The following is a 10,608-nucleotide window of genomic DNA, read 5'->3' as shown; positions in this document are numbered from 1 at the left end:
AAACGGTGTGTAAACGCCAGCAGATGTCAGTGCTAGTGACATGCGAGCAATGCACTGCTAACAACCACGGACAAACTTTCCATCCAAACATCATTTTTCAACAAAAAACAATACTATTCTTATACACAACAAATTACAAGTTTTTTTTAGCAAAACAACGAATTACAAGTGGAAGCTACTTGCAGGTGTTAAAAATGACAGTAGACAAGCTGGTCCTATGCAAAGTCAAAAAGCCCCCTTCTCCTCGCTTGTTTCCCAAACGGCCCACTCTTACTGGATTGTTGACTGGCGGTCCAAAGCCCAGTTCGATGCAGGCGTGATCAAGGCCTGTGCCTGGATCGTGGGCTATCAATGCGCATAGTGGGCTGGCCCGACTCCTGGCCTACTTCTATTCGGCATTGCTTTTGCGAAGGGAAGTGTTTCCTGCCCGGAAACGGAAACCGTGCGCACGTCGGACGCCCGTCCGAGCCGACTACGAAGCGGCCGGAGTCGCGCTCGCGCTGCCATCTACAAAAAGTAGCTTAGCTGCCCCGCCCTGTCCATCGCCGGAGATTCCCCTGCCGCAGCCACCGGAGTCCAAGGGTAGCCTGCTATACCACCCAGGGCCAGGAGGCGGCCACCGGCCAGGACTCATCGACCTCGCCGTCGTCCTGCAACCTGAAAGGCTGAAACGATAATTAAGCTACCTTCGTCGTTCGTCCACCATGCCGCGTTTCGATTTCGACGATGTGGAGTTCAACCGCAACATCCTGGAGCTCGAGCTGATGACCGGGCGGGCCTTCCTGTCCCGCGCCGAGGCGAAAAGCCGGGGGCCGGAGGGCTCGTGGGGCCTCGCCGTCAGGGCGTGGATCGACTACTTCAGGAGAGTCGCGGCGTATGCCGAGGGCGTCCTCGACAGCTTCGAGCGCCGCCGCCACGAGTCCGAGGACGACCATCAGGCCCAGACGCCGGCGGCGCGCGCGCGCAGGGCGCTGAGGTACTTGACCCTTCAGAACCCGTCCCTGGTCCGGTGCGCCGCGGCCAGGGACGTGCGGAGGGCGCTGACGCGCGTCCAGACGGTGGTTCGGGTGGTGTACAAGAGCGGCCTGCTGGACGCCGCGCAGCCGCCGGAGGCCGCGTTCCGGCAGACGAGCTCGCTGATGTACGACCCACCCGGGTGGGTGGTGGGCCGGGACGGCGACGTGGAGGCGGCGGTGGAGCTGCTGCTGGGCCAGCGCGACCAGTGGGACGCGCAGGTGCTGGCCGTGACCGGCGCCGCCGGCGTGGGCAAGACCACGCTCGCCAGGATGGTGTTCAACGACGCCAGGGTGTAGGAGCACTTCGACCTGACGATGTGGGACTGGGTCGGCGACTGCCGCGAGGACGGCAGCGGCGGCCGGTTCGGGACCAACGCCGTCCTGAGGTCCGTCGTCGAGGCGGCCGCGGACGCAAGGTGCGACGTGCCGGACTGCCTGAACCTGCTGGTGCACCGGCTCAAGAAAGCCATCGGCGGGCGGAGGTTCCTGCTGGTCCTGGACGACGTGTGGAACGAGGACGAGCGCAGGTGGGTGGACGACCTGAGGCCGCTGCTGTGCTCCTGCGGCTTCGGCGCGCCGGGAAGCGTCGTCGTCGTCACGAGCCGGAGCACGCGGGTGGGCGAGATCATGGGCACGCTCCCGCCCCACGAGCTGGCGGGGCTGAGCGAGGAGGATTCGTGGAAGCTGTTCTCGAAGCACGCGTTTGGCAGTGGAGTGGAGGAGCGGGAGGAGCTGGTGGCCATCGGCAGAGACATCGTCCAGAACTGCGAGGGCCTGCCTCTCGCTCTCAGAATGTTTGGTGCCCTGGTCAGCACCAGAAAACATGCTCACGAGTGGCGGGACGTCCGAGACTTCCCGTCGTCGTTCGTCAGTTCATCTAAGTACCTCGCGATTAAAAGGAATGCATAGAGAAATGCAGATCATAATATCAAGTAGATATATGCTCAGCATAGTTTCAAGAGCTAAAAATATCAAGTTTTTAGGGGCCCAGACTAGCCTTTTTTGGAAAAAAAAATTGAATACTAAAATATCATGTTTTCTGGGAAGGGGGAGTACTTCTGCGTAGGTAAAGAAGAATCTTCTTGATTGGATATTGTGGTCAGGAACAAATTTTCCATTTCTGGCATGTTACTACATTTGTATCTTCAGTCTATTACTATGATGCATACCGTAGATACCAATGTTCTTTGTCGTAGATCGGTCATCGGTGAAGCAAATATCCACCGTTGTCGTTCTATATACTCAAAGCACACTTAGACAGACTCTTGGGCTGCAGGGATTCATGGGGCAACCGCTGGTTTCCAGGCCGCCGGGCGCACGCCGAAGGCCGCCAAATTTCCGGCAAAATGCACGCGAGGAAGGGGTGCAAAGTGCAAACCTGCGAAACAAACTTTGCCTGGACCTCCCAATTGGAGAGTCGCTACGACAATTATATCCACAAAATTCAGACCAACTGCCCCTTAAAAACTCGCTCTAAGTACCACTAGCAAAATTGTCAAAAACAATTTTAACAGTACACTGCACCTTTAAAACTCGCTGTATGTACCACTAAGAAAAATTGTCAAAAACAGCTTTAACCAGAGTACGGAATATGCTGCCGCAAATACATCTCTGAAAATTACAACGCCACATGTACAGCGGGCACCTAATAATCATGAAAACGCCCAAACAAGTCTTGGTTCTGTCTTTTCCAAGTTAGCGATAAATATTGCAGATTTGCAGCGAATGGCTGGCTACACGACCCTGCCGCCCAATTCTTCAAGGCTGTGGCTCCCGGACTGCGACTCTGACTGTACCCTCTGCCGAACTTGGTCCACCAAAAATTTCAAGTATTCCTAACAAAAGCAGCAAGTTTAGCATTAGCAACCCTAACATCAGAAACCAGACAGGGTTATTATACATTGATTGTGCAACTGAAACGGTGTGGAAAGCATACATCGGTAAGCTCTTGATCACTGGAAAGCTCTTCGATCATTCCTTGAATGCTGTCATCTTCGCCATAGGCCTGAGCAGCAGTTTCAAGGACAGAGCTGAAGATATTCTCTGGAGATTCATGTTGTTCAATGCTTTGACGAGCTTGGTCGAGATCAATCTGGCCATGGAATACAAAAATCTGTGAGATACCTACAAGACGTGATAGGCCTAACTAAAATTCATACAGGAAGAGTTACACAAGCATACAATAATCTTGCCCTAGTGTCATATTAGCCTTTCTAGGCTCTTAACATCCAATTATGCAAAAGCATCCATGGAAAGTAATACTGACCAAAGAGGGTTTGCATAACTGAGAAGAACAATGAACATCAATATGGCGGAATAATGTAAACCATTCATGCAGTATTTGCTCTCTAAACCAAACACACAGCACAGGCAGCATATACATTACAAATGCAAATACAAGAGATTACTACTACACAGAATAGCTTACCTGAGAACTGCTAGCTGGTACATTTCCTTCTCCACTGTCAATGCGCTGAGGCCATGACCTAGATTGACTACTATTTGCACCAGCAGAACGGCCCCCTGCTCCACCAAGAGCCTGGGATACAACAGGCATCATTTGCTGCAACATTCTTGACAAATCCATGCCGCCTTGCCCCCTGCCTGAACCAAGCATGGCCCCAAGGTCTTGCTCATCCACATTCTGCACGATACTGCTTATCGTATCCACAATAGCAGGGCTCTGTAATCCTTCCATCACGCTCCTCAAATCAGCACTTGAGCCCCCTGCTTGTGTTGCAACATTCGACAATATGTTGCTGAAAACTGGGTTGTTGAGCATACCAGATATCATGCTGCCAATACCAGGTTGTCCACCACCCTGTCTTCTCGGAGGAACTTCAGTAGGCTGTGGCACAGAGGATGGAGGACCAGAGGCGGGGGCATTGCTTCTGCTAGCATTAGTATTTTGGGAAGCAAAACCTTCCAGAAACTGCTGGGCCACTGAAATAGGATCTTGGTTTTGGCTGACTGAAGATGAATCCCTACCAGGATCAGTTGTGCTCCCAGATGGCTTTACTGCTCTGCTCCGTTTCTACAAGTGTTGTTAAAAGAAGCAATTAAACAATAGAAACATAGAACAAACTCCAAACATGTAACTTACTGATAGAATCAAACAAGAGTAAAATAAAACAAACTCCAAATATGTGACTTGGCAAATAGAATAAACACAAAAATGAGGACCAAACAACGGAATCCTGATAGACTAATAAACACTTAAAAGTCACTAATTAATACCTTTGGAATCAGACCTCCGCCAAGGCCTAATGGTTCAGCACTGCCACTTGCAGAAGGCTCAGTGGGCTGTGAACCTACTTCATCTGAGGATTTGTTCTTCAGCGCAGAATTTTCTACTGATGCGTTCGAAGGAACATCATGAGTATTGGTGGCTGTGGCGTCTCCTGGTAAGTCGGCTGTATCTGCACAAGTATCTCCCAATTGTGGATGCTGTTGTATACTGTCAAGACTGGGAACATATAAAGTATTCCTGTCTTGAGGTGGCAAATTGGAACCACAAATACCTAACAACAGGAATGGTGAATATCATTAAGAGGTCTACAAAAAAACTCGTAACACCCTATTCGAAAGACCCAGTTCAGTCACATGATGTTGCACTTTTTTAAGTGAAGTTTGTCCATGATTCTAACCTGAGGGATCATTCTGCGGTGGTGTAGTGGCTGGTGTTGAAGAACTCAGAACATCAGCTCTGCTGTCTATGGTCGGGTGAAATCCCTGATCTGCTGCAGTTTGTGTAGATAAAGAAACCTGGCTTGGTGCATTCGCGGCCAATGCATTGGCTACCTGTGCCACTATAGGAGGAACACCAGAAACACCACCAACAGAAGCTTGTGGACCAGCAGATGTTGAATTTCCTTGAGCTCCATTGCCCACTGCTGTTTGAGAACCTTGAGAGGACTGATTAGGCACTGCAACTTGGCCCCTCACTTGAACAGGCAGAATAACACTAAAGACATGGTTTGGAGCCTCGGCTGAGGACCGTGCTGGAACAGCAGCAACAACTGTTCTGGTTGGCAATCCACGTGTTGCAGCCGGGTGACCCGGTGTGTTACCTCCTTGAGTTCTTGCCGCATCTTGGTGGTTCCCGTTGATAGCTCCTTCAGAAGTTGTGGTAGTACCAGCAGCTGAACCACTTGTTGCAGATGCACCTAAGTTAGGGAATGAAAAGAAATATTACTTAGGGGAAGCCAGCTAGACACAAAGGTGGAAGAATCAAAGATCTAGTTAGCAAAATAATATAAATTCCCATGTGCAAATGAACTCCAGGATATTCCAGAAGATACTCGAGAACAAAGTATTTAATCTAGCAAGTACATTGATGACACACGTCAAATCTGAAAGATACTGCACCTAACACTAATTTGAAATTCAAATATAAGTATTGTATACACTTTAGTCCAATCATGCCAGCACACAGTCACATAAGGTTTATGAGGTATCCAATTCATGATAGTAGAATAGCAAATAGGAGATGTAAACATCTGGCATCTCAAACAAATTATAATAACTTAGTATAATTAAGAAATAAAAGCAGTTTAACAATGCTGTAAAGACGCAATTGGATTTTATAAACAATTTATGCCTATCTAACGACCCAATACAGAGACAATTTGTTCAGAGGACCTCCAGTTCAAGACCCTCAGTTCAAGACCCTAACAAGAGGGAACCAGTAGTTGAAAGGCATTGAAATGTGACCTTACCGCTACTTGGTACATTCATACGTCGAAAAGGATCACCGAAACCAGATGATCGAGAAGGATCAACAATACCAAAAGCACCAGAAATTCCACCCATAACTGGTATATTAGATACACCAAAAGGAGGGGTGTTTTGATAAGATGGCTGCACAGAGAAAATGTGTTGATGAGATTATAACGCTCTTGACCATCAAAACTAGCATGAAAAAGGTGTAGCAACTATCACCTGAACCATGATTGGGTTTGGTCCTGTGGAGTTTATATAAACAGCAGGCCCAGAGTTTACAAAAGCCTCAGACTGCAGAATTAAAATATTTCAATATGGTGACATGTACAAAGTTAGTTACATAACATGAAGGAAAAACAAATTATGCATACAGGAGATAGCCCTGTGCGGAGCATCATCATCGTTCGACCAAGCTCAAAAAACATAGCACCCAAATGTTGCATCGAAATTCCTAGCTGAACAGATTCAGTTTGGATCTCACGGCGAAGAGATGCATCCGCAGTCCCACCATCTTGCCGAATACGTTGTGCAATGTGCTGAAACAGAAAATTATTAGGTACATAAAAGTCACAGATGTTTTCAATGAAAATTCTGCATCCATAAATTCAGGAGTTCCTCAATAACAACTTGAAGACATCCAAAGAAAAGTTTGCATCTATTGGTTCATAAATCCAGAGTATTGAAAGTGTGTTAAAATTTAAAAACTGAACCATGCAGCTCAACAGCAACTTTGCATCCAAGAAGGGAAAAAGCCACAACATGTAAAAAAGGTTTAGACCTACTCAGGAAATCATGCAGGCATTATAAACAATAAACAGTGAGCTGACGTTATATATTATAAAAGTTGCTTGCGGATTGATAATTTCACCTTGAAGCCAGAACATAGTTTATGCCCTGACTATACACCAGGGTTGCTGTTTAAGGGTGGTCAAGAATTCAATAGTCCTTCAGTTTATCTTATCTAGATTCTCACAGAATTGCACAAAATATGACAACCCATAATACTAAATGTGTTTACAGTGACCACCAAACAGAAGTGGAAATTTAGCAGAACATAACCAGGGAGGCAAACATTTTAGATGAACAAGATATCACTCTCAAAGAGTCAGGGGTAACTGGTACAGACCATAACCACAGAAGATAAGTAACATACCGAAAGAGCAGAAGCTGCACTGCCGCCAAGAAGTTGTTGGGCTCTCTCAATAACTGAAGCCAAAACATCAGGACTTGGATATCTCGGGCTGACATTAGCATCATCCACTGTCGGTTGTTGCTGGCTTTGTGAATCCCTGGATGGTGGAGCACCTTCATTTATAGCATAAAATGAATATAAAAATCTTTGGTTGCAAGCAATGGATGAACCAACTAGACAAAAAATGGTACCATTATTCTGTAATACTCGGTCAATGCGATCCATGTACTCCGACAGAGTTGTCAAAGAATCTGGAATAATCTGTTCTCATTGGTTAAAGTTAAGATGATGCTGTACAAACTGAAATACAGGAGGAAAAGCAAAAAAGCACAAAATATCTACCATGTTGCGAGGAATGGCTCCTGGCGGCTGAAGTTGTGTTACTTGTATTTGATGATTTAGAACTGAGAATCCTGGTTGCGCTGGGTTCATTGGCTGAGCTCTTCCGGGCACATTATTGGGTCCTTCTGGCGCGGTAGTCAAAGGAACCTGATAAAGCATCCATAAAACAATTAATTCTTAGGTCTAAGGTACCCCCTCTAGATCTTGAGAAGAACTGCCACGTTACCGAAAATGCCGTGTTAGTGACACCACCAGACATTGCAACACCTAAGGAACCCAGAAGATCCCGAACACTCTGCAAATAGTAGAAGAATTATATGGCATGTACCATATGGCCAGTCAATTAATTGGTATTTATTTCAACAACATACAAAACGTTAGAAGTCTGGAACAAAGCACAAACCCCTTAACATGTCACATATGTAGTTTCTTCAAAGATGATTTAACAAAAAAAAAATTAAAAAAAAAGGTATAAAGATGTCAAAATAGCCAAGAGCCATGCAATCAGATAAATTCATGGAGAAAGAATCAACAATGAGAGAAGCATACCCTGGAAATATCATCCAACAATCCTCCATTTCCAGTAACGTTTACTGCACAGAAAAGAAAAGTATAAAATCTTTTTTTCAGGCCCATGTCTTCGAGTAATAACTAATAACCTAAGCACTGGCTAGGATCAATTAGATTTAGCACCAACCTATTTAACACTACTTAACATAACTAGCAAATTTTCGCAGCCCTTAGGCAGAAAGAACAAAGTCTATTTAATTTTCTGACGATAGCTATGCTGAATAAGGCGGCAAGTAGGCAACAAATCATGGAAGCATATACAGATACACTTGGTGGTTCAGGATAGATCATGTAGCCAGCTGTCACAAAAACAACAGTACGACTTACCATTAGCATGTGTATTTCCTTCAAAAGCCCCAGAAGAATTATGGCCCTCTGCTGCACGCCGAGCGACCAGATGCAATGTATATCCATCGTCCAAATCTTGTGGTTGTTAAGGATACAGGTGACAGAATTTGGATGGAGAGAAACAAACGCATTGGGATGGTAAATGACACAACAAAGCATTTTAAAATCATACAAGTGGGAAAAATTAAAAAAAATACAAAAATGAAAATTTTGAATAGAAATTAATGTGAAGGTACGTTCCTTTGCAAAATGGCATATCCAGCCACCTACTGACAGAAACCATTAATCTAGCACAGACCCCAGAATGTATAGGGTTGCATGTGACATTGTAACATTAACTGATAATCCACTTAGAAAGGCATTAAAACCAAATATGGACCAACTTAAAAGAAATTCTTCTGATTCATCAAATTGCCATAACCTTAGTCTCTACAGCGCAGAAAAACAAATTATGCCATCACTAACTGAACACGGAACATAATTAAGCAAATAGGAGCAAAAGAAGGTAACAAGGAAATAGGCAATCAAATACTCCATCCAAGTTTCACAGGCATAAGTAATTTTCACCGAGACCAAAGGGATCCTTAATAACTCCCCTTAATCCGTTTACTCTCAGCAGCAAAAATCTTTCGGTTTCACTTCTGCATGCTGCTTGCCACACGTCCTAACCGTGAGAAACAAGAACAAGCACAGTTGGGAAAGAGGCCAAGTATCGGATGCATTTATTACTCTGCGCAAGAAACGACAAGACGAGCGTGTCGGCCCCTAGAGAAAACTGCGTCCAACAGCTCAGGCGTCCGAAAATTTTGGAAACTTTTTCAGACCTCTGCGCCTCTCAAACTTGGCCCGAGGGAGTATTATTACACAGTATGACTCACCAAAAGGATAAGTGAAACAAACATGGAGATGGATCGAGTATACAGTTCATAACCATGACACAAGATGCAGAAACAGAAAGGATACGGTATTCTGATAGGAGGTGATCATCCTTCAAGACTCTTCCTCTAAATATCAAGCGCTGCTGATCCAATGGAACCCCAGTCACTTCAACAACCTTCTCTTTTAAAACGGAAACAGGTGCCTAAAAATGAGGCGGTTAGCACTTAGCTCTTCAGAAGCATTGCATAATGCACATATTAACATTTCCACACCTAATGGCTAATGCTAACTAAAAGGATCACAAATCAACAGAGTCGTGGATAGAGTTTCTAGCACTCCACACAGAGTTCAGCAACAAATAAGCAGATAGACACACACAAGAAATGTGAAGGAGGCAGGAGAATGCTCACATTCTTCTCCACGCGAAGTTTGTGGACTTGTGAATCCAGGGTCTTGATGTTGATCTCGATGGTAGACTCTGGATCATCAGCAGGTTTCACAGTCGAGCTGCTGGCCCCGTGAGAAGCATCGTCAGCCATCCTGCACAGGAGGAAGACAATGAATACGCGGATCAGGCGCCACAGACCTCCCTACAGACAACCCAAATGCTTATGCGTCTATGGACAAGCTCTCGTACCTTTCAGTAGGCTTCTAGTTCCTTCCCCTTCAACCTCAACCTGATCGCAACACGGACGAGTGGATTCGAGAAGATTATCAGGGAGCCCCGCGGCAGAGAACGCAAAACCTAACTCAACGGAAGGAACCCAATGGAGAGGAGGCGAGATTTGGATTCGACCGCCCAGCCCAGGGACGCAGTGAGGAACCGCCCCTGGAACTCCAAAAAGTCTCCGACAACCACCCGCCCGAGCAAGCTAGGGTACTCACCGAGAGGAGGAGGGGTCGATCTGAGTCCGGATTGGGAGATGGGCGGCGGGGCGGCGAACAGGAACGCGACTCGTCTCGACGAAGAGAGGACTTGGGCGGACGGAGAGACTAGACTGCGACTTGTGAGGGGAAGGATCAGCGAGTATTTGGGCTTTGGGATCTAGGGGAGCGCGTGTGTCTGCAAACTTCTACAATCGACGGCAGACCTGGTTTCCAGTTCAGGTGGGGTTTGATCGTAAGTTTGGTCTGTTCGCTTGTTGGTTTCAGCAACCTAAACCAATCAGTTAATAGTGTTTTTCTCTCACAATAAACTAGCATCAGCCAGTCTAAACCAGCCCAGAAACCAACCAACGAACATGCCGCTTGTTTTTTCTCGTGATAAATCAACCTCAGTCGGCTTAACAAACATGGAGGATACTTGCCGTATTGCTACAGGTAAACAAAATAAAATAATAATAATTTAGATATCCAGATTTCTAAACTTTAGATGACCGGTCTATATTATTAGCCATATATAGCAATATTGTATTGATGGTCTTCAAAATATTTTTTTCTTATTATGATAGATAAGTAAGTTGTTAACCATTCACGCTAATTAACGCGCACAAAATATTGTTATCACTATCGGCATTGCGTGGCTCGCTTCCTCTTCCC

At 45.9% G+C, this 10,608-nt stretch overlaps 2 protein-coding genes across 2 annotated transcripts; one reads left to right on the top strand and one right to left on the bottom strand.

The window, feature by feature from the left end:
* Positions 1-1,200: 1,200 nt before the first annotated feature.
* LOC136472941 (putative disease resistance protein RGA1) lies at positions 1,201-1,980 on the top strand. Its single transcript, XM_066470643.1, has one exon. The coding sequence runs from the start codon at positions 1,332-1,334 to the stop codon at positions 1,923-1,925; it is 594 nt and encodes a 197-aa protein (XP_066326740.1). The 5' UTR covers positions 1,201-1,331; the 3' UTR covers positions 1,926-1,980.
* Positions 1,981-2,541: 561 nt separating this feature from the next.
* Positions 2,542-10,131, bottom strand: LOC136476980 (ubiquitin-like domain-containing protein CIP73). The gene is made up of 18 exons (XM_066474971.1): positions 9,955-10,131; positions 9,707-9,746; positions 9,480-9,609; positions 9,154-9,271; positions 8,170-8,265; positions 7,822-7,865; positions 7,499-7,567; positions 7,273-7,419; positions 7,122-7,191; positions 6,892-7,043; positions 6,110-6,274; positions 5,958-6,029; positions 5,735-5,876; positions 4,664-5,182; positions 4,254-4,537; positions 3,445-4,050; positions 2,953-3,108; positions 2,542-2,851 (listed from the first exon to the last, which is right to left on the bottom strand). The coding sequence occupies exons 3-18, from the start codon at positions 9,606-9,608 to the stop codon at positions 2,750-2,752; spliced, it is 2,871 nt and encodes a 956-aa protein (XP_066331068.1). The 5' UTR covers position 9,609; positions 9,707-9,746; positions 9,955-10,131; the 3' UTR covers positions 2,542-2,749.
* Positions 10,132-10,608: the final 477 nt, after the last annotated feature.

The sequence above is a fragment of the Miscanthus floridulus genome, chromosome 8, assembly GCF_019320115.1.
Source record: "Miscanthus floridulus cultivar M001 chromosome 8, ASM1932011v1, whole genome shotgun sequence".
NCBI lineage: Eukaryota > Viridiplantae > Streptophyta > Magnoliopsida > Poales > Poaceae > Miscanthus > Miscanthus floridulus.
This window is presented reverse-complemented; position numbering and strand designations above follow the sequence as displayed.

What these genes read in the sequence shown, in the direction of transcription:
- LOC136472941 (XM_066470643.1), top strand. Translation starts at nt 1,332, where the DNA reads ATGTGGGACTGGGTCGGCGACTGCCGCGAGGACGGCAGCGGCGGCCGG.
- LOC136476980 (XM_066474971.1), bottom strand. Translation starts at nt 9,608, where the DNA reads ATGGCTGACGATGCTTCTCACGGGGCCAGCAGCTCGACTGTGAAACCT. An exon ending in TCACTAACACGGCATTTTCG is followed by an intron (nt 7,420 to 7,498) that starts GTAACGTGGCAG and finishes ATGCTTTATCAG; the next exon opens with GTTCCTTTGACTACCGCGCC. An exon ending in GAGCCATTCCTCGCAACATG is followed by an intron (nt 7,192 to 7,272) that starts GTAGATATTTTG and finishes CAATGAGAACAG; the next exon opens with ATTATTCCAGATTCTTTGAC.